The following is a 23244-nucleotide window of genomic DNA, read 5'->3' as shown; positions in this document are numbered from 1 at the left end:
TCTCTCTATCATCTAAACACCACAAATGAATTGGACATCTTTCTCCCACCAAGAGAGTAGTATCTATTTATATTATATTAGGTCAAGTCCAATAAGCGGGTTACTAGAGATTGAGCCACAATGTTGGTACCCAACAATAATTAGCCCAACAAGACTATTATGATCACCATCCAATTTTGTTCATTAATTTTCAAAATGTAAAACAAACAAATCTTAACCATCATATATATATATATATTATTTATAAATTAACTTACCCTAATTAATATTTTGGGTTAGGGTTGGGATTAAGGTCAACTCAAAATATGTTCATCCTAACAAATAAAATAGTGTCTAATTAAGAAACCAAATGTCTGAATAACACATAAAGTTGAATTAGTTGTATGATCATGTCAAAATCAAAATATATATTATATATATATATATTATAATATATAATAATATCTATGTAATAATATTATTATTATATTATGATATTATATTAATTTTTTTTTATAAGTATAACGTAATCTATATATAATAATAGACATAATTTATATAACTAAATAATAAATTATTCAATATAATTTTTCTCTAAAAAAATATTTTTAAACCTATCATTATATTTTTTTCATAATTTTTTCTTTAAAATATTTATGTTGATGTTCTTATTTTTTTTGGCTATCATATACTCTGAGTTTTGTTTTCAGTTGGTGTTTTATTTCAATAGTAAATTGTCATAATTTTATTGGTCTTAATCCAATCATATGTGTTTCATCACTAATTTTTCTTTTTTAGAAAATGACTTATAATCATTTAATTAATAAAATCCAATGGGAGAAAGTGAATACAATAGTTTTTTATTAGGACAAAACAGACTTTTTGTCCTAATTTGAATCAAACAATACAGCAACAAACATGAATAACCAAAAAAAACTAGCAAACTAAAATCTAAAACAACATTACAACAGCATAAAACATAATCAATAAGCAATTTCACTTTATCTGGCCCTATACGTTTGAGTTTTTATGACTTCCTCGAGTGATTTTTCATTGTTGACATAGTTCTCAATGAGCCAAAGTTATAGGGATGCTTTGCCATGTGTGAATTAGGGCTAGGCTATCAAAGACAACATCATTCCAGATCTGTTCTTCATTCCTTCTAACCCTTGAAAATATTCTAGAGTTTCTTTCAGTCCAGATTTGATACACTATTTCTCCATAGAAACATTTGAAAACATTAGCTTTGAACGTTTCTCCTTTAGTCTTCCTTAGCACACTCCTTAATAAGATTCCAATCCTCGGAAAGGTACAAAACTAAAGTTATTAAAAAATTTCTTCAAAGGTACCTTAGTATATATATATATTCCCCGAGGATATGAGCTATTATTTCCTCACTGTTCGAACAGAGTACACATCTTGTACATGAAATGGTCATAAACTTACTGATCCTATCCATTGTCATGAGTCTTTGTCTAAACGCCAACCAAAAGACAATTTGATGTCGGGGTATAATTTTAGGAGACCAAATACAATGATCTCACTCCACCAACTGTCCTCTGGTGCGTATAAGTTGTCATGCTAGCCTAGTAATGAACATGCTATTAACAACCACCTTCCACACATGCAAATCGATTTGATCATTAAATGTGATTCAATTGATTTCATTAAGTATCTTCATCCCTTTTGGAATAAGCCTCAAAAGGTCATTACATTCACCATCTTTCACCCTATTAATAGTTACATCAAGGTATTGTCTTCTAATTCTAACATTTTCAGTTTCATACTTTTTAAGGATGGGTGTTCCTTCATACCAGAATTTTGTCTTCCTCCCATCTCCAAATTGAACTTGAAATATAGACCTTGCATACTTATTCAATTTGAGGAACTTTAAACATTTACTAACTATTTAGTCAACACACTATCATCCTTTCGTTATGATGTATTTTCTTTTTAGATGTTGTTTCACCCTAACATTCTATGTCCATGAGATTATATATTCTTCACTGATTTTCTTTTTAGGCAACATACTATCATCCCGTCGTTGTTTCACCCCAACATTCAACGTCCATAAGATTCTACATTCTCAACACTCATGAGTAACATCAGAGTAATTTCAGTTATTATTTCACCCCAACATTCAATGTCCATAAGATTCTACATTCTTCGTTGGTTTATCAGTCAACACATTGTCATCCAGTAATTGAATGAAGCTCACGAGTTTATGAAGTTTGAATAAATAACATCAATATTTCATTGTCTCTGTCTTCAAGTTTAAGTCGTTGTTCAAGTAATTTTCATCTTGAGTTTGGGGAGGAATGTTATAATACATAATAATATCTCTATAATATTATAATTTTTTTAACATTATTATTATATTAGATTAATTTCCTTACATGTATATCTAAATATATAACAATGTATATCTATAATTCTCCTTATTCTAACCATATATATGACAAACCATATAGTTTAGCCACACAAGGCTTCTTCTTTTTTTTCTTTTTTTTTTTTATAGATTCGCATGTTTCATAAACAACTATTTAATAGTGCTAACTGACTTATACATAAATACAATTCTAAAAATATTTTCTTATGGTAGTTGATGCTGCTTCAAATTCCATGGATGTGCACTCAAGTACAATAATTTTTTTTCTTTGTCGAACCTCCATCAGTTTTTGTCTTTTGTATGAAAGATGCGTGAACATTTGGTGCTCGGTTGGTGTCTATAGGCAGGGCTTGAATTGTATTGAGATGTAATGGTTGTATTGAGTTTAAACCCAGCTCAAAAAAAAATATTACCTATATCAAAATTATATATATATATATATATATATATATATATATATATATATATATATATATATGAAGTTTTAAAAAAACATTAATAGTCATACATTAGTTTTTTTTAGTAGATAGTAAGATAAATTGTATGTACATTTAGGTTCAATTCTAACTAATAGTATTGTTCCTTTTGAAATATTTTAAAAGAAGTTCAAATTCTCCTATTTCTTTTTTATTACACTAAGTTTAAGCCCCTAACTGTAGTTTCTTGTTCCGTCCCTCAAATGGTTCGATGTTTAGAATGTTAATAAAAATATCTTGTTTGTATGAAAGGCGTGTTTTGGAATCCATATGTAAGAAGATATGGAATTCGCTAAAGGTAATAATGGTGGAAAAAGAATGATGTTGAAATATGTTTTGGGGTTGGTACCGGGGTTAAGCTGGCTGAAGGGGGTTAGTTACTAGCTTTGCTTAGATGTCGGTTGGAAAAAGATGGGCGTCAAATTTTGATGTGAGCTAGAACCCTAATTGAGGTAGTAGTCGAGAAGATATTCATATTCAAAGTGGAGGATAAACATGGATGAATATTTTGGTTTTAAGATAATATCCGTTGGAACGAGCTCATCAAATATATGTAAGAAATTATAGTAATTCAAGTGACAAGAATCGTATTTAAAAAAACAAATGTGATGTGTTTGATTTTCATTAAAACATTTTAAATTGGAGTAACATTAATGTATAAAGTTTGACCTAATTCGACATATCAAAAACGGACACATTTAGAAGCATGACATAAAGTTTCCAAGGACACCCATTTATATTACCATTTTTGTCATAGTTTTGTTACTCTATTATTTGTTGGATAATTTGTCTACTAAATAGTATAACGAAGTCACAATCAGGACTTCGATTATCGATTCGTGAAGAAGCTTATAAGAAAGTGAATAAAAACATTAGAGAATGAACAAACTTGTAATGAAATTATGTATATTGAACTTGTTGAAAATAAGAACACGATTACAATCTTATATAAAGTAAAACAAAACTTAGACATTAAACTAAAAAATATTAAGAGTCATTTATTAGAGATAAGACCATTGATTTGGACAATTCAAGAGACTCTTGAATACCAAAAAGACACATTAATTATTATTATTATTACTTTAATTTATAACACTACCCCTTAAAGTAATGTCCAATTAACTAGTCCCAACTTAAATAGTAGATCTTCAAAAGGACCTTTAGGAAGTGATTTTGTGAAGATATCAATAACATTATCTTCACTCCTTACTGCAACCATCTCAATGATTCCCTCTAATACTTTTTAACGTATAAAGTGATGCTCCAAATCAATGTGTTTTGTCCTCGCATGAAACACAGGATTTGAAGTCAATTTAATAGCACTCAAATTATCAACATGGATAGGAATCAGCTTATCAAACTTGACATGAAAATCCTTTCAGAGTCTACGAAGCCATATGCACTCTTGTGCTACGTGAGTTGATGCTTTGTATTTCGCTTCTATTGTAGACAATGATATCGATCCTTGTTTCCTGCTACTCCAAGATATGCTAGTGTTTCCACAAAGAAAAAAAACTCATATGTGAAGCTACGATCGTCTCGATCTCCAGCAAAGTCAGAATCCGCAAATCCTTGCAAGACAAATTTTGCATCTTTTTCGTAGAGTAGACCAATATCTAGTGAGGTATTAATATACTTCAGAATTTTCTTCGCATCCTCGAGGTGTGGTTTTCTTGGCTCCTGCGTGTATCGACTCACCACTCCAACTACATAAGCAACGTCAAACCTTGTTATAGTCAGATAAATCAGACTTTCCGCAAGAGCACGATACGGACTAGGATTTAGTAGACATGTTCCTTAATCTCGACTCAGTCTGGGATTTACGTCGAGAGGAGTATAACTCTTTTTTCCATCTCTCATACCAAATTTATCTATCAACTTCTTTGCATAGTTGATTTGCGATACAAATAAACATTTCTCAAAAATTTCGATTTGTAGACCATGAAAAGTTCCAAGTTCACAAAGCTTCTTTATCTCAAAGTGGAGTAAAAGTTCATCTTGTAACCAAGCAACCTCATCATAGTTATTGCCCGTCAAGATTATGTCATCCACATATAGAAGTACCACCACCATCTACCTTTGATGCTTCTTTATAAATAGACTTAAGTTGGATTATGAAGCTTTGTAACCACAAAATTGAAGATATTCTATAATCTTTCCATACCAAGAACGCGGGGCTTGATTTAATCCATATAGTGCCTTCTTAAGTCTACAAATCAACTAGTGACCATCATTCTTCTTGAATCCAGACAGTTGTTCCATATATATTGGGTGATCAAGTTCTCTATAGATAAACTTGTTCTTGACTAGTTGATGAATACAAATAATAGTGTTTTTCTATATTCATCAATGAACGATTTATATAAGTATAAGTTTCTCATAATACAAAAAAAATCAAAATTATCTAAAAATAGAAGCAATAGCTATAATAGCTATAGTATAAGGGAAAATAAATTTTAATTTACCTATAAGCCTTTTGTGAATGAATGAGAGAAATATTATAAATAAAAGATAACATAAAAAAATGAAAATGAATCAACCTATTATGAATGAGTGAAAGAAACGGTAAAAAATGATAAAGACAGAAGAAGAAGAAAAGGAGATGAAAGAATCACATAGAATTGATACATTAGAAATTAAGATTTTTGTTTTATGACAATAATATAAAAATATAGAATGTGGACTTTCTATATAAGTTTTGAAAAAAGATAGAGAAAAGAAAAAAAAAAATATTTTTTTAAATATTAAATAAATAAAAATATTAAGCTCGAAAAAGTTTAGTTAAGCTCAACTCAAGCTTTGATCGAGCGAATAGTAGTGTGAGACACAATAATACCATATAAAAGAATAATTAAGAGATAATAAACATGATAAAATGAAGTGGTTCCTTCAATAATAATACTGATAAAATAATGCTACAAATTCACATAGGTAAAGAGACAAAGATTAAAGTAGATAGTTAAGTCAACTCTTACTTGTAAACATTACATTACAATAACACTAGATATATGCGTCTAAATCATTTCAACCCCACAAAAACATTACCACCCCGAAACGATAAAGAAAGAAGAAATCTAAATCATTTCAACCCCACAATAACATTATCATCCCCCAACCGATCAAGAAAGAAGAAACCAGCATCTGTTTAGAAGTCGATTGTAGCATTGTTCCTCCACTAATATCGTTATTAAAGTCAGAGTTTGTGCCAATTCCAGGCCCCATAACTCCATTTGTGTAAGGGCTCTTGCCATTTGTGCTCGTTGGCATTACTGTATTAGCCGCGCTGTTTCCCATTATATGTTTCACACATGCAATGTAGGGTTTGTTAGAAACTAATCGACACAAATAAATATATGAAACTTAATAAGATAGAGAATCTCATGTTAGATCGAGAATTAAAGTGGTGAAATGAGAAATATATATAACAATAATTAAGTAAAGTGATGAAAATCATAAAATTTTGTCAAGAAAAATAAATGTTTTGATGAGATATTTAGAATTATTCAACAAAACATATTAGTGTGGCCTGTTTTTGGGATGCCCAGTCTATTTTTAAAAAATTACAACTTCTCACATAGCTCAAGTTATCCTATAACTTAAATATAAATAAATATAATTTTAATTATTTATAAAAGAAATGAAAAAGAATAATAATTGAATTTTTTTTTGGGATGCTCAAATATAGGTCTGTCCCAGACTATGAGCTAGTTGGACCATACAAATACACTTATTTACTACTTTAACATTAAAAACTAAAATAAAGGAAGGGTAAAAAATTATTTACACAGTTTCTGAATAATCAAAATTATGGATTTTCTTTTATAAATAATTTTGAAGGAAATAAAAAAAAATCCATAATCAAACAATGGTTTATTTATATTAACACTTTTAGGTAATATATTATTAAAATTTATATTAAATCAGGGGAATTTGAAATTTAAAAAATTATTATTATTTTAGGTTAAATAATTAATTACTATTTGTAAGAAATTAATATATAAAAAATCCAAATAAAAGAATTTTAAATATATAAAATTAACATAAATAAGGAAACATTTGATCATGATTTGAGGGACCCACACAATTCAGAACATGTGTCACATATCTCGAATGAATGTGATCCAACGGCTGAAATTTGACAGAGGACAGAGGAGTAAATTCTGCCAGCTATGGTATTTTGTTCACATCAATGTGGACGTACAGGGGTCTTTTTCATCAATACAATTTTTTTACCCACAATAACAATTTTACATTTTTACTTAATTAAATAAACAAATAAAAAAAATATAAGAATATTTTAATAAATTTATATAAATTATAAATAATTTATTTTATATTAAAATACAAAAAATATTTTCAAACAAGATCTGAATGTTATTTGTAAAATGGTCCTAAGTGTTGTTGTTCATTATAGAAAATGGGGCCTGGTTTCAATTATTATTACTCTACTACTTTGGGAAGTTTAATATTTACATCTTTGCCACAAAATTTAATTATAACAAATTTGTGAAATTGCATACTAGTTAATATACTTTCACTATAAATACAAGTTAAGATGAGATTTTATTTTATAATTCCTCTTCACCATCTTGATTAAATCTATTATCCCTAATTTAATCCTATAACTATTATCCAAAAGAAAATGCAAATGGAATACAAATTTTAATGATAAAATCACCTGTTATCTTAGTTTATGTCAATTTAAACTTCATTTTTTTGTCTTACCAACAAATCTCAAAAATTAATACAAGTGTTATCTTAGTTTTTGTTACAGGCAAATTTTAAAATTGAATAGATGTGTGATCTTAATTTTTTATCATAAATTTATAAAATGTTTAGTTTAACCAATGTGTATCATCTAACAAAATTTTAGTTATTCACATCTAATAGTTCTTAAAAATCATTATTTGATTGAATTTATATCAAATGAAATTAAAAAACTCACAATCACATTATAAATAAATATTTTATTCAAAAATTTAATTAAATATATTTTATAAAATAAACTTTAATTATATATTTAAACATTTTAACTTTTGTTTATCAAAATAATTAATTTAATGAACAAGTTATTTAAATAATCATAAATATGGTTCAAATAACATAATTATGAACAAGATTAGTGGGAAAATATTAATGTGTATTATTTTTTCTTGGAAATGGGAATCAACAAAAGGGTTTGTCTCCTTTTCTTTTATTTGAAATTCAAATGAGCCACACTAACTAAAGCCAGCACATAGTCAAAAAAGTTGATCAAAATGCTTAAACCAACATAAGTGTTTCCCCTTTTTACCCTAAATTGAGTAACAAAAATAGAATAGGTCAGACTCTAGAGTAACTTTTTTTAATTGCTTCATTTATTTAGGTTAATTTTAATGTTTGAAATTTAATGACTATGAGATCATCATAGTCACACCCAAAAAATAAAATTCATCTTTTTTATTTATTCTTAGTTTACCTATCAAATCCCTTTTGTTTGATGAGACAAAAACATTATTCTTCACATTAGTCTTAAAGTAGATAAGTAATAAACATATTTGAAATTCTGATAAAATTTCAAAGTTTATTTTTCTATAACCATAGATTTTAAGATAAATAAACAGTCTATATAAACAGATCACATATTAGAAAGAAAAAAAAATCTATACAAACAAACACACAGAATCAAGACAAACAAATGAGAATATCTTGAATCTAGATGTTTCCAAATGAATCAAGACAAACATTTGTTTATAATTAAAGGAATATTAGTGATCATGGTGACTAGATCAAAAGTTGATTTTCCTTCTTCCTATAAAGGGGAAATACTTTAGCTTTTAACTAAGGATTTTTTTTTTTTGGTTAAAATTATGTATCATCAAGATTGCATCTCCCCAGATAGCAAACAACTCAATAACAAATTAACCTAAAGTTCAAAAATTTAAATAAACACTATAAATAGTATATATATAGAGAGCCCTAAGTCTATGTTATCATAATTATTGAGATCAACTTGAAGCCTCATTTAAAAAATTTATTGTTAAAATTATAATATTCCTGATTTTCTAGATAGATCAATTCTCTCAACCACATTTAGAGTAATTTAAAGATAATATTAGTCAATATACTATTATCTAATTATTAATCAAAATAATAAATTTGTAATTACTTTTATTAATATATTTGTAACTAAATTACTTAATTTTTAATAACCCAAAGGGAACAAAATTGTCCAAAAATATGCACCTGTTTATTCAAATAACTTTTGGCAGTGCAGTCACAATCTCAATATAATAATAAGTCAAATATACTAGGTATAAAAATATAATGTTCAATATTTCTAATATTATCTAATTATAATATGTTCTAATAACTGTCTAATGATGATATCTAAGTCAATTCAATGATAATCAAATAAATTAATAATGGGTTTTACTAACCAGTATTCAGTTCTTCAAACAATTCAAGTTATTTTTATTAATGGGTTTTATTTATATTTATATAATTTTAAATATTAAAATTTGGATTTATTACCATAAAAATGAATTATTAATATGCTACTTCAAAGTAGTATATTTGAAAATAATGAATTAAGTTTTTTTGGTTAACAACATGCTTATAAAATTTAGGCAAATAAATAAATAAATATCCAAGATAGAAAGTTATGAGAGTTTTGTTCAGTTAATTTAAATCTAATATGAAGTGGATTTTGATTATTATTTTTATTAAATATAATTAATGAGATGGAACATTAATGTAAGGAAGTAGAAAAAGAAGCTAACATACCTAACACTTGAAGGGTAAGTGCATCCTTGTGTGCCTGTATATCATAAAGTAGCCACAAAATTAGACCAACATAAAACTTTTCTTGTTTATTTTTAGAAAAATATGGATTATAAATTTAAAATTTTATTTTAATGAAATAATTATTTAGAATTTGTGATATTGTATTATTTGAATTTTTAATAAATAATTTCTTAATGCTCAAGTTTTATATAAATTTAAATATTAAATATAAAATAATATTTTAGGTTAATCTTTCAAAAAAAAAATTATATTTGTTTTTACACTTATTTGATTTAAGATTTAGATTTAATCATACATTTTTTCATCACATTCTCAAAAATTATATCATAGCTTCTATTTTTTATAAAAAAATATTTTTTTATCAATATATAAAAAATATCCCAAATAAACTCAATTCTCAAAATCAGAACTGTACCCATCAATTTTTTTTATTTTTCATTAAATCCAATCATAATCAAGTATCAACTTATAACATGTTCACTTAATTTATTTTTTAAATTCAATTATAATTAAATATATCATTAATCAAAATACTAAAATTTTTAAATTTTTTTTTAACATTATTCATTTAATCTAGGTTTATTATAATAAACAGTTACCTAATAAGCCTAATTCATTGTTTCATAAATCATATCATTCAAATTTATTAATAAAAATATTAAAATATCTTTTATTTAAAAAATATATTTTATAAGAAACAAATTCATAGGTTTATTTAAATAAGCTGAAACAGTAACTAAAATGAATCTTACAACTGTGGTTTGTTTTGAGAATGATTAAAAAAAACCCTCAAAAACAAGATTAAATCTTTCCAAATAACCAACAGAAGATCAAACAAGCTCTAGATCTTTCATGCAGTGAAAAAGGTTTTGATGAAATGCATAGAGAGAGAGAGAGAAAAATTACTGGGATCAGAAGTAACAATGGTGGCAGTTCCAGCAAAATCACAAGTACCAGTAGCTTGAGCTTTCCTTTGAAAAAAGTTATTAACTGCATAATTACAATGACCCTTTACTGTATTAGGGTTATAACAAGCCCCTGATGAGTGAATAGGGGTGCAATCTGCTCCAGCTCCACAAGCATAATCCAATGTCTTTTGCAAAGATGAATCTCCCATACCTTCTTTGCATATACACCATGTTCCAGCACCTGTTATGAAAAAGGAACAATATTATCTAATCTTGATTCTTGAGAGAGAAAATGTTATTTGAGTTACTTACTTGAAGGAGCAGCCATGGCTAAAAGAAGAACAAGAAGAAAGAAAGATGCCATGAATGTTATTGAAAGAGATGAAGAGGAGATTGGTTGAATGACAATGGTGGGTGGGTGGGCAGACTTGGACAGCTTAGGAGGAAGAACAGAAGGATGATATGATGATGAGAGAGAAAAAAAGGGTAGAGGTAAAATTATTTGGAAATGGGGTTGAGATATCTAGGCAACAATAAAAATAAAAATGCACTATTGTATATAAAATATTAATTGTTAATTCATGAAAAATAATAAATAAAAGATAAAGTGTTTTAAGGGCCATGCATTATGATGGTGACCTTTGAAGAAATTCAAAATGCTGTCTTTTCATTGTATTTATAATTTCATTTATTATCAAATGGTTTTTATTTAAAAAAATATTCAAGTTTTAGTCATTTTTAAAAAATAATTTTATTTGGATAAAAGTAGATTATTTAGGTCTATAAAAAATACTTATTTTTGTTGAACTTTTATTTATTTTATTAAATTTTATAATATTTTTAATTAAAATATTTTTTAGCATTCAGATCTTGCATTTTATTTCTTCTTACTCAGTTTGACAAAAAAAAATTATATGTTATTTAAATAATAAAATTCAAAAATATCATATTATTCTCTCTCTTTTATCAAATTATTTTTATTTGAGCTCTGATAAGGAAAGATTAATAAATTATACTAAAAATAATAAATTTAAAAAAAAAAACTCTCTAATGCACAAAAATCATAGGACAATTGTGTCTTGCTTTCGTTTCGTTGTAATTTCATTTTTATTTTTTAAATAAATGGAATAACCATCATCCAAACAAGGCCTTCCCACAATATATTTTTCCTTATTTCTTTAAAGATTTAGACAGTGTTCATGTATGTGCAGAAACTAGGTCACCGAATAATTCCTCGTTTCATGCGACACTAATTAGACTAGATTGTCTCAATACTAACTAACCAGACTCTTAAAATGTGTAAGAAGAATGAACATTTTGAGAGATAAAGAATTTCAAGAATATCTGGTCTATTGTTTGTGTATTACATGTCTAAGGTAAAGGGTATGAGATGCTAGGTTTATGGCTAATAATTATTTATATACAGGTGGATGGATATATTTCTAAATCCTTCTTATAACCTAGGTTTTTTTTTTAAGAATTCTATATCTAACTAAACCTAAAAACTCTTAGAAAATTCTAGAGAGTTCTATCATTCTTATAATTAGGAATTTTTAGAAAATTCTAGAAAATTCTATCATTTATACTTAGAAATATCTAGAGTACAGAGTTCTAAACTTAGGAATTTCTAAAAAAATATATAGAGTTCCATAAAATAAAAAAAAACAAAAAAAAAAAACTTAACTTGATAAAATATGCATATTGTGGGCTTGACATCATTTCACCCCATTTGAATGGGCTTGACATCACAAAACTGAAAATAAAGGCCTTCCCACCTATTGCACTATATGTTTTTAAAATTCATATTCTTTTACCTTCAATCAAAAAGATAAATTACTAAGGAGAAATGAGTGATTTTTACAATTTAATAAAGTAACTTAACGGTTTTGTTTGATCTTGAATTATTATGAAAATAATTATCGGTTAGTATAAAATGATTAAAATATGATATTAAGCCCACTAATTGTATTACTTTTGTTTTTTGTAATTGTGCAATTTTATTTAAATTGCATTAATCATTTGAAGGAATAATTAAAATGGTTTTAGTATTTAATATTTTAAAAGAAGATAATAATTAGAATAGACTTAGTTGTTACTCTTGGGACGATTTCACCAAATAATTTGAACGATTTCATTAAATTATGCTTAACTTTAAATTGTAAGACTCGAACTATCAAAAATTCAAATGTGTTAACTCCACCTGCATTTTTTATTTATTAAAATTACTTTGTATTTAGATTAAAAAAGAAAAGTCATCTGCCTACACATGCATCCAACCTTCATCTTGCGACTCCGACAACCTCAACTCTTCACTTACAAAATATCTCTGTTGTCGTAAGAGGTTAGATGAAAAGTAGAGGCCGCATGCACCATTTAAATCAGATCGTTCTTATTGGAATGAAACCATCAAAGTAAATTTGTTTTCACTCTTTTTGTAAACAGATGTTATATATTTAATGCATCATAATCTTCTTCAATAGTAAAGTTAATTGTAAACTTTTTCATACAAGCATTATTTTGACATTTACACAGACAGTTACAGATAATTAATCCTACCTTTGCTAATAATCCCAGTCAACAAAGAAACCAGCATCTCGCATCTCCGAGTAATATGCGTTGTCCAAAAGTAAGTCGTCCTCCTGAAATCATCATAACATAATATCGATACAATTGGCTATGAAAATTTGGAAAATCTCAGTTGAATGCAGAAAAAAATGGACTTATATTTTAAAGAATTAGAAATGGTAAAAGCACCTGGAAGAAGTCAGCTAAGAAAGTAATATACAGAAAGGGAAGATAGAGACATCGATAGCAGATGATATCGAGATTGTACAACCTACAGAGAAATTGGAAAATAGGGATTACTAATTTACTACAATGTTTCAAATGATGGAAAGGGCTACTACTTACCAAATTCCAAAACTAGCCCCAATTGTTGCAAGCCCTGATGAAAATAGAGCCATGCCATTGATTACAAGCATTACAACAACATATTTGTAAAATGCAGGTCGAGCTGGAAATAGCAGATATGAAATTAGATGAAATACAGAAAAACAAAAAACAAAACTAGAGCCCCACTTGTATACATTTTTGTTTCTAACTAAGAACTTTTGTATACATGTGTTTCCAAATGGATGTCCGATTAATGTATAAAATATTGACTTGTTGCATGAAGATTGAACTTACGAGGTAACCTGTCGGTCCATTTTGAGTAATGCACAAAAAGTATGTAGCTATATACCACTGTAAGCAAAAAGGTGTGGATTAACCAGAGAGTCCATTTTGTCTTAGGTTCATTACTGTCAAAGAACAGTGGGATGCCAAAACCAAATACATAAATTGCCTGGAAACAAAGAAAAATCCATGAGCATGGCCTTGCTTGACATTATCAATCAAATCATTCAAATTACAACCAAACTACTAAATAAAAAAAAATATTTTAGTCATTTAACCCAATTAATCAACTTTTTCATCAAACATTTCCAAAAAATCGATTAGTAGTATAATTCATTACTTCATTAAGACTTAGATAAGTTGCAGAGCATCTTAACATCCTATTCGGATAGCAGACAGTAAACCTACAAACAAAGGCAACACTAATCAGAATAGTACCAAAAAAACGGTTTCTTGTAAAAGTCTGTATGCATCCGTTACAATTTTCCCATTTGTAAATACATGTGTGGCTTGTTCTGGATCCATTGAAGTATGGTATAAAAAATGTGCCGGATGAGATTAGACAACTGAAAATGAAATTTTAATTTAGTTACTATTGTGCTTAGCTATTGCTTAGTTGTTATAATGAACGTAGAATTTTCTAGATCAAGGTGAAAAAAATGCATACCGAAACAGCCCATTATCGTTCTTTCATACCAAAACAGCCCGTTCTAAAATTATTGTTAGAAAGTAATATGCACAAAATCTGTCAGGTTATTACAATAGTTTACTGTCTTCACCTCACATATTCAATTAATATGCAAATATCTGCACATGTTCTCCTATACTGTTTACTTTAATGCAGCATGATTAGCATATGAAGTCAGAGCTGCATTAGCATTAATAACTCACAGTTGTGAGTTTAAGAACTCAGATGCAGAAAAAATCCAAGGCATGATAGGAAGAATATTAAATGAAAAGCACATAATGATCCAAGCAACTGAGACTAACACATAATAAAAAGTGATACGTAGAGTTTTCGTGATCCAATCAGCTATGTTGAAATTTGTCACCTCGTTCTTTTTAGGTCACTCTCGTCTCTACTGTCTAGATCATTGTATTCATATGAAATATGGAGATCTAGACACAAACCTGAGAACCATCTAAACTCCCATAACAATTTGCAATTAACATATTAAAATAGCTTACACAATTGAAAATCTAAACTTCATCTAAAGGGTTCCACAAAGGAATATACGTATCTAGAAAGAAAACTGAAAATTAAGTGTTGAATATTGAATACTAAATTTTAAGTGACAAATTAGTTAGTGTCCTGAAAATAAATGCTGATAAACTGAATAAAAATATCTGAATTATAAGTACTTGATATTTAAGTTAGTTTGATAAAATATGAAACTCGAAGCACTCCTTACACTTAAAACTAAGGTTAGGAAAGGACTTACAAGACTATTTTACCTTTACAATGACATAATGATTAATTTCTAAGGTTAAAGTTGTCTTTTGTACCATCTTATATTACCGAGTTAAGTAATTCATTACTTACCGAATTAAGTCACATTTATTAGTTTAACTTTGTAAGCTTAATTTGAACTGGATCTAAATAATGAAGTCATTTTAAATAATAAATATTAAATAAACTTAATTCAAATAAGCACTAAAATATTAACACTTCCTTATTGAACATCAAATAATGGGGACCTATCTCACAAACTAAAGAAGCGATACCTTGAGAAGCACATCCACTCCGACAATGAGACCAGAAAGAAAAAAAATCCGTGCAAGTGCTTCTAATCCAGTGGCATAATTCTCCTGAAGCAAGAAGCCAATCAAGCTAATCTCCAAACAAAGCATAGCAGCTGATGAGAACAATGTCAACGCGTTCCAAGCAACAACCTTCCCTGGAGTACACTCCCATGTCTATTTCAAGAAAATAATTCTATTATCAAGTTCAGCTCAATAACTATACTAGTGGTGATCAAGCTAGAACAAATAACAAAGTTGACAAACTAACAAGATAAGGCCAATTAAATCAGAAAAGCACATTTTTTAAACATAATTCTAAAGATTAAATCATGCATTATATTAATAAGGGAGAAATTATTGATTCCATTTTAATGCTTTCTTATAGGTTAAAAAGGCACAAGCTTGTATAAACACATAAGATTATCATGTTAGACAATCTAAACGGATTGAACTATTCAAGTAAATCTATGAGACGACTGAACGCAGATTCAAAATTTCCAGTTGTTGGTTAACCTTGTCTACTTGATTCACTTCGAAAGCCCCTACGATCTCCGCAAATAAAGATTTACATTGAGAAATCACTATTGAATATCCTCAAGAAGTTATCAATTTTTAGTCTTTTGAACAATAGAAAAATCCAACTGTTTTACCTTCACTGCCTCTCAAATTAGGCTTGTTCAATGACCCAGCAACTAGTTTTCGCAATTTGTTCAATTTACTTACTTTAGTGAATAAACAACAGAAACCCTAATATTTAAGTCATAGAAACTGATCCATTCAGTACTCTTACTCACTAAACTCCCTAAATTCAATGATTCAATTTATGTTTACAATTAAAAGAAACCAGTTTCATTACAGAGAGTTACCTGAAGAGTGCACCAAGCAAGATTAAGCAAAGCAGCGAACCAGAGAAGGGCATAATAAGCAATCATTATATATGATCGTCCATTTCTAAGCTTCTTCAGATTCTTCCTAACGTGAAACGTTAAATAAAGCAGGAAGAACACCGAACAACCAACCAGCAAAGCACTACGCCAGATTCCATGGCATCCAGGAGTTGACCAATTCCTATCATCGCTGGTGGAATCATCGGAAATTCCTGGGGGAATGCTAGGGTATGGAGAGACGGAAACCCCAATCATGAAGGAAGATTCATGTTTGATTCTCATGTTAGGAAGGATAATGATGGATCGAAAAGCATCACAGTAAACCTAATTTGATCACGCAATGTAAAGAGAGTATACAAGATTTGAACTGGGAGTTGAGTTTTGGGGAAGAAAGGTTCATGAATTATTGAAGTGTTTATTTTATATTAATTAATTTTACCTTTTGTTTAACTAATGTTTGAAATTTGTAATTAATTGTAATAATAATTTTGACAAAAATGTTTATTTTAGAAAAAAAAAAGTAATAATTATTAGATAGAACTTTCCATTATTATTCAATTACAACTTTTTAAATCTCAGTTTGCTTATAGGGATTAATTCAAACATTTTTTTATCAAGATTGATTACAATTAATGTATGTCATCATTTTTTTAAATTGAGAAATTTGATGAAATAACCCTAAGAAAGACTTTAAATACGTTGGTGATCAATGTATAAATTAAATTGCACCAGTGATTATTTAATTTTTATTTTGACGAAATTATCTTATCGCGTAACGCAAAAGGAGGATTGTCACGTGAAGAGAAAGTCTGTGAAATTACCCCGTCGCGTAACGCGAAAAGCACGATCGTCACGCGAAGAGGCAGAATCGTCAGGCGAAGGGCACAATCGTTATAGACTTTTCACAGGTTTTTTCTTCGCAAGACGATTTTACTCGCGATGGGTCAAAATATTTTGAAGTGGTCATCTGCGCAATTAAATTTATGCGCTGGTCACCAGCGAATTTTAAGGAACTTTTTAAGGTCATTTCATTACATTTTTATTTAAATTAAAACATTAGTGAGTGATAAAAAAGATAAACTCAAATAATTAATGGTCTTTCTTCTATCAACACAAATATTAATTAAATATTTGATTTTTAAAAGTTAAATTATTGTCAATTTCCTTCTTTATATTTATTTGCATAGATATCCAATAAGTTCAATATTAGATATAAGTTTGATTCAGAAAAAAGAAAGAAATTGTATCAATATCTCAATTTCAATTAAAACATAGTTTTACTTCACATTTATATTTTGAAAGAAAAATTAAATCTTTGTCTAAAAGAAATGCCAAGTCAGATCTGATCTATCAGATTATGTTTCATTTTCTGAACTATACTTAAAAAAAAATTACATTATAAATAAATAAAATATAATTTTTAATGTTGTTTTTGAAAAGAGGTTTCAGAAAATAAAACATAATGTGGTACAACAAGTTAGCTCAAAAATTAATATCTACCATTGACTTATTATAACTTTGTTTTCTTAACAATACTCTTAAAATTTTGAATTAATTTTAATCAAAATTTTAAATTTTTACTAAAAGGTGGGTCATTTTTAATTATTATTTATTAAAATAATATAACTAATTTTTTTCATAAATTTTGTAAATATAATTATTTTTATAGTGTTATTTATTTATTAATAATTTTAATTAATTTTATACTTTTTTGAAAATAATGAATATACAAAAATATTTAATTTTGTATTACTATTTTGAGTTATATGTTTTCTAGAAAAATAAAACAATCAAAGGAGATCAAAGTTTAAGTAAGCTTTTGATACATTGCCATTTTCCCAAAAAAACAAACAGAATCCAAACTAAGATATTACACAAATGAAACCAAAAAAACATTATTGTGTAAATGTTACTAACATCTACACTTACACTTCAAAGACCCAACAAAAACAACAAAAACAAAACATCATTAACAATTTAAGTCATCATTGCATCTTCATCATCCTCATCATCCTCAATCTCCTCAATTTTCATCCTCTTCACAGCTTGTGTAGCATCATTCTTCGGAACCCCATTCGGAAGTTGAATCAAAATATCCGATTTCTCACCAGTCGAAGCATTCACAAGTCCCCCATTTTTCTCCACCCTAAAAGACAATGTCTTTCCATCTCCAGCATCGATATAAACAGTCGAGTTCTCGTCAATTTCCTCTCGAACCAACATCTTCGAAAGCTCGGTCACCACTCGTTTCTCCAGCCATCTTCTAATAGGTCGCGCACCATAAACCGGATCATAACTCTCTTCAAGTATTATATCCAATGCAGCCTCCGTCGCACCTAATGCAATTCCTCTCTCGGCTAAACGAGCTGCAACATCCTTCAATTGAAGTCTAGCCACTTTTCTTAGTTCCGAGTGTGAAAGTGGATCAAATATTACAATCTCGTCTAGACGGTTCAGCAATTCTGGCTTGAAGTGTTTCCTCACCTACAAATTTCATCATCAAACTGATAAATATTATCTAAAGCCAGCAATTTCGAAAAAACGAAGCGAGGAGGTTTTTACTTACCTGTGCCATGACCATTTCACGGGCCTTCTCTAGAGTACACTTGCCAACAAGTCCTTGAAGAAGATATTCAGCTCCAAGATTTGAAGTCATTATAACAACTGTATTAGTAAAATCAACTGTTCTTCCTTGCCCATCAGTTAATCTTCCATCATCCAAAACTTGAAGAAGAGTGTTGAAAACTGCGGTATGCGCCTTCTCGACTTCATCGAACAATACTACACTATACGGTCGCCTTCTCACTGCCTCTGTAAGTTGTCCACCTTCCTCGTGTCCAACGTACCTGAATTAAGTCATTAACAAATCCATTCATTCAATGTCCAAAAGATCGAAAACTTTTGTATATAAAAATGTTGCCCATATTACTTACCCTGGTGGGGCGCCAATCAAACGAGAAACAGAATGCTGCTCCATATACTCAGACATGTCGATCCTGACAAGGAGTTTATCATCGTCAAACAGTTGTTCAGCCAAGGCTTTAGCTAGTTCGGTTTTCCCAACACCAGTTGGACCCAAGAAAAGGAAAGAGCCTGTAGGCTGTTGAGCTCTTCCTAAACCGGCTCTAGATCTTAAAACAGCCTCGGAAACGGCTTCAACTGCTTGATTTTGACCCACCACACGTTGATGGAGGCGATCAGAAAGCCCAATTAGCCTCTGTTTATCGTTCTGGCCTAGCCTTGTAACAGGTATGCCAGTCCATCGAGCCACAACTTCAGCTATTTGGTCCTGTCCGACAGTTTCGGTTAGCATTAGATTCTCTTCGGTTCCACCTTCTAGCCTTGCTATTGCAGCTTCGACATCTTGAATTGCACCGTATTTCAAATCTGCAGCTCTAGCCAAATCGTATCTCCTTTCAGCTTCCTGTATGGCTATTAACAGCTCTTCCCTTTTTTGTTTGAGTTTGCGAAGTTCATCGATTCTTTCTTTCTCCTTCTTGTATTTCATCATTAATGGCTGAAGTTTGTCCCTCAAATCATCCAATTCTTTTTTAACCTCAACTAGCCTGGCTTTACTAGCTTTGTCTTTCTCCTTCTCAAGAGCATGAAGTTCGACTTCCAGCTGAATTCTCTTCCTTTGAAGGTTATCGATTTCCTCTGGTTGACTGTCTAGTTGAACCCTAACGTTCGCACAAGCTTCATCCACCAAATCAATTGCCTTGTCTGGAAGATGCCGACCTAATCACAATTCAAAATGTAAAGTAATCAACAACCCAGAATTTTTTTCTAAAGAATTACAGTTTTCAATCTTCAAACATGACATACCTGTGATGTATCGAGCTGATAACTGTGCAGCAACAACAAGGGCGCGATCAAGGATCCTTACTCCATGATGTCCTTCGTATCTCTCTTTCAATCCACGAAGAATGCTGATTGTATCAGGCACACTAGGTTCAGCAACATAAACCTGCTGGAATCTTCTCTCGAAAGCAGCATCTTTTTCAACATATTTCCTGTACTCTTCAAGGGTAGTCGCACCAATGCAACGTAATTGGCCTCTAGCTAACATTGGCTTTAACAGATTAGCTGCATCCATTGAACCTTCAGTTTTTCCAGCACCAAGAACAAGATGGATTTCATCGATAAACAGAATGACTTTCCCATCTGCATCTTCGACTTCCTTCAAAACACTTTTCAATCTTTCTTCGAATTCTCCTCTATACTTAGCTCCAGCAATCAAAGCGCCCATGTCGAGTGCGATTAACCTAACATCGGCAAGATTGCTTGGGACATCTCCTCCAACGATTCTCTGAGCTAATCCTTCAACCACTGCAGTTTTACCCACGCCAGGTTCACCGATAAGAACTGGATTGTTCTTGGTTCTTCTTGACAGAATCCTTACAACTCTTCGAATCTCTTCATCACGACCAATAACAGGATCAAGTTTTCCCGCCTGTTCTACTAGGTCACGACCGTATGTCTTAAGAGCCTGGAAATTAGTATCTCCAGAAGCACTCTCAACTTTTGTTCCTTCTTTTCCACGTAGCTTCTCAACCTCAGATTTAACCTTGGTCGAAGGAATTCCAGTTTCTTTTAGAAGATCAACAATTTGAGAATCTTCCAAAAGACCGAGAATCAATTGATCAATAGCTAAATGAGTATCGCCATGAGTCTTCTGCGATGATTGTGCTCTCCTGATCACTTTAATCAAAGTAGTGCTTGCCGGTATCTCATCAGGCGGTGGATTCTGCGATGGGAGTTTCTTCATAGCCTTACTGAAAACTCTCTCAACTGAATTCGCCGCATCTTCATTTCCACCGGCATTAACAATCGCTTGTCGGAAAACACCGTTGTGATCGGAAATCAATGCGACAGCAATATGAAGTGGCGTGAATTGTACATGGCCTGCGTTTACTGCTAGATCATGAGCACCGGCTAGGATCTCGTTTGTCTTGTGAGTAAATTTGTCTGGATTCATTGTTCTATCGATGGAGAAGACAATAACAATAACAATATCAATATCAGTACAGAGTTAAGAATCGTAATAATGATGAATCAACATAAACATGATTATAAATCAATTGACTAACCTTGAAACGATGAAGTATGATCTGTATAACTACTAATCCGGTAACAGTGGATTGATGATTCTTGTTGGTAGTGATAGTGAAGAAAGAACGCTTGAATTGTGATGTAAGAAGTTTGATAATCTGAAATGGATAGAGAGAGAAGAGAAGGGCTTCATTTATGAAGATGGAGAGAAACGTCTGGAATTCTACCGAGAAGCCTAGAAGCTCCACGACTCTATTTGTATCAAATAAAAGAAAAATGAATTCCACCGAACAATCCTAAATATATATTAAATATCTTTTTAATTATTAATTGAAATGAAATGACATGATAATGATAAATGAAATATATATATATAATTATTTATGTTTTATTTTAAAATTCTAATTAAATGTTTTAAATCAAAGTTATTACATTGAATGAAAAAAAAAATGGTTAATGGATATTAAAAATATATAAATAGGATTTTTACTTAATTTTTCACCATCGGTTTGTATTGCGCACCAAAACCACCAGTTAACTCAAAAGCCTTATTTCTTGCTAAAAAATAAGTAGCTAATATATATATATATAATGATGCTTAATTTTAAAAGAGTCCGGATTGCCGGGTTGAGAACTATGCTTAATTTAGATATATATGTGAGAGTAAATTGATACTTTGATCAAATTGTGGATTGACCCGCTCATAAACTTAAAATGGTTAAAAATAAAATTAAAAATGTTATAAATATGTTTCGAACTCGTAACCTAACAAAATAAGATCAACTCTTTAACCACAACTAGACTAATAACACTTTATATTTTAAATTCAACACTAAATTTGATGAACGCGGGACGTTGTAACAATATATTTTTATCCGTGTGAATCGCACGAGGATTTTCCTAGTTCACAATAATCAATAAAGTATGCAGAAAAGAGAAACACAAAGATTACGAGCGCGCCCAACTTTATAATTGTATTAAAGCTCTACTCAAACAATATAAAGGACCTTAAACACAGGATGCATCCAAATAGACTCTCACTAGCTGTACGATATTTATCTACCAAAGTCTTCATAAACGTCTTGTGCAGCTCAAGAGAATATTTATAGCCAAAGAATAACAATTTGTCTAAGAAAATAACCAACTTGGGATGTGGGGGAGGTGGGTTTTACTGCTAGTAGTGGGTCACAACCACCCACTACTCCAGTCTCACGTCTCCATCGGACCCTTAATTAAAAAAATTGTTAGATGAAAAATAAATTATTTAAAATTTAAATTACTAAAAATGTAATAGTTTTATTATTCTTTTGATACTCAAGGTCTTTTAATGCATTTATGATTTGGGAAATTTGACGAAATGACCATAAAGATTCATGTATTTGCATCCGTGGTCACTCCATAATTTTTATTGCTCTGGTGGTCACTTTATTTTTTTTGGGATGAAAATACCCTTATCGCGTAACGCGAAGGGAATTTTTTTTATATAAATACTCAAATTTTTAATTTCGTTATTTTCTTTCTCTCTCTTCTCGCGACGGCACGACGACATAACCCTAACCTTAAACGAACACATTATACAGACCGACGACGAAAACTCGTTCTAATATTAGGTGATTGGATCGATTTATGTTATTATTTCCATTATGTTCATCTTTAAACCCTAAACCATGAGGTTTTATTATTGTTCATCTTATTGTTAATCTTGTCGATGATAATGTTTGCACTTGATGATGCTCTAATTCAGTTCCATTTCAGTGAAGATTCATTTGATTCTCGCGACTGACCTTTCCATTACGCGAAGGCCTTCGCGTTACGGGAAGGCTTCCCGTTACGCGAAAGAAAGATTGTTC

At 29.8% G+C, this 23244-nt stretch overlaps 4 protein-coding genes across 4 annotated transcripts; all 4 read right to left on the bottom strand.

The window, feature by feature from the left end:
• Positions 1-4284: 4284 nt before the first annotated feature.
• On the bottom strand, positions 4285-4917 carry LOC124943636 (uncharacterized mitochondrial protein AtMg00810-like). Its single transcript, XM_047484114.1, has 2 exons — positions 4707-4917; positions 4285-4550 (listed from the first exon to the last, which is right to left on the bottom strand). Exons 1-2 carry the CDS (start codon positions 4915-4917, stop codon positions 4285-4287), a joined length of 477 nt encoding a protein of 158 aa, XP_047340070.1.
• Positions 4918-5712: 795 nt separating this feature from the next.
• On the bottom strand, positions 5713-11058 carry LOC124942263 (PLASMODESMATA CALLOSE-BINDING PROTEIN 3-like). Its single transcript, XM_047482727.1, has 4 exons — positions 10851-11058; positions 10537-10779; positions 9610-9643; positions 5713-6127 (listed from the first exon to the last, which is right to left on the bottom strand). Exons 1-4 carry the CDS (start codon positions 10900-10902, stop codon positions 5929-5931), a joined length of 528 nt encoding a protein of 175 aa, XP_047338683.1. The 5' UTR covers positions 10903-11058; the 3' UTR covers positions 5713-5928.
• Positions 11059-12944: 1886 nt separating this feature from the next.
• On the bottom strand, positions 12945-16722 carry LOC124941789 (protein CANDIDATE G-PROTEIN COUPLED RECEPTOR 2-like). Its single transcript, XM_047482142.1, has 6 exons — positions 16322-16722; positions 15438-15629; positions 13725-13881; positions 13449-13551; positions 13293-13374; positions 12945-13177 (listed from the first exon to the last, which is right to left on the bottom strand). The coding sequence occupies exons 1-6, from the start codon at positions 16622-16624 to the stop codon at positions 13100-13102; spliced, it is 915 nt and encodes a 304-aa protein (XP_047338098.1). The 5' UTR covers positions 16625-16722; the 3' UTR covers positions 12945-13099.
• Positions 16723-18148: 1426 nt separating this feature from the next.
• LOC124942302 (chaperone protein ClpB1) lies at positions 18149-21580 on the bottom strand. The gene is made up of 5 exons (XM_047482777.1): positions 21433-21580; positions 20168-21324; positions 19276-20080; positions 18909-19188; positions 18149-18826 (listed from the first exon to the last, which is right to left on the bottom strand). The coding sequence occupies exons 2-5, from the start codon at positions 21318-21320 to the stop codon at positions 18320-18322; spliced, it is 2745 nt and encodes a 914-aa protein (XP_047338733.1). The 5' UTR covers positions 21321-21324; positions 21433-21580; the 3' UTR covers positions 18149-18319.
• Between the last annotated feature and the right edge of the window lie 1664 nt (positions 21581-23244).

This window comes from Impatiens glandulifera, chromosome 6 (assembly GCF_907164915.1).
Source record: "Impatiens glandulifera chromosome 6, dImpGla2.1, whole genome shotgun sequence".
Lineage (NCBI taxonomy): Eukaryota > Viridiplantae > Streptophyta > Magnoliopsida > Ericales > Balsaminaceae > Impatiens > Impatiens glandulifera.
The sequence above is the reverse complement of the archived record's forward strand: the minus strand, read 5'-3'. Positions and strand labels throughout refer to the sequence as shown.

Bases quoted from the DNA above. Each gene is read 5' to 3' on its own strand.
- LOC124942302 (XM_047482777.1), bottom strand. From the start codon at position 21,320: ATGAATCCAGACAAATTTACTCACAAGACAAACGAGATCCTAGCCGGT. The intron at 20,081-20,167 runs GTATGTCATGTT...AATTGTGATTAG, and splicing joins ATCAGCTCGATACATCACAG to GTCGGCATCTTCCAGACAAG. The intron at 18,827-18,908 runs GTAAGTAAAAAC...TGAAATTTGTAG, and splicing joins GTGAAATGGTCATGGCACAG to GTGAGGAAACACTTCAAGCC.
- LOC124943636 (XM_047484114.1), bottom strand. From the start codon at position 4,917: ATGGTGGTGGTACTTCTATATGTGGATGACATAATCTTGACGGGCAAT. The intron at 4,551-4,706 runs GTATGAGAGATG...TTGCTTATGTAG, and splicing joins GAAGTTGATAGATAAATTTG to TTGGAGTGGTGAGTCGATAC.
- LOC124941789 (XM_047482142.1), bottom strand. From the start codon at position 16,624: ATGAGAATCAAACATGAATCTTCCTTCATGATTGGGGTTTCCGTCTCT. The intron at 13,552-13,724 runs GTAAGTTCAATC...TGCTATTTCCAG, and splicing joins ATGGACCGACAGGTTACCTC to CTCGACCTGCATTTTACAAA. The intron at 13,178-13,292 runs GTGCTTTTACCA...TGATGATTTCAG, and splicing joins TCTTAGCTGACTTCTTCCAG to GAGGACGACTTACTTTTGGA.
- LOC124942263 (XM_047482727.1), bottom strand. From the start codon at position 10,902: ATGGCATCTTTCTTTCTTCTTGTTCTTCTTTTAGCCATGGCTGCTCCT. The intron at 10,780-10,850 runs GTAAGTAACTCA...TTTTCATAACAG, and splicing joins AGCCATGGCTGCTCCTTCAA to GTGCTGGAACATGGTGTATA. The intron at 9,644-10,536 runs GTAATTTTTCTC...TATGATATACAG, and splicing joins CATTGTTACTTCTGATCCCA to GCACACAAGGATGCACTTAC.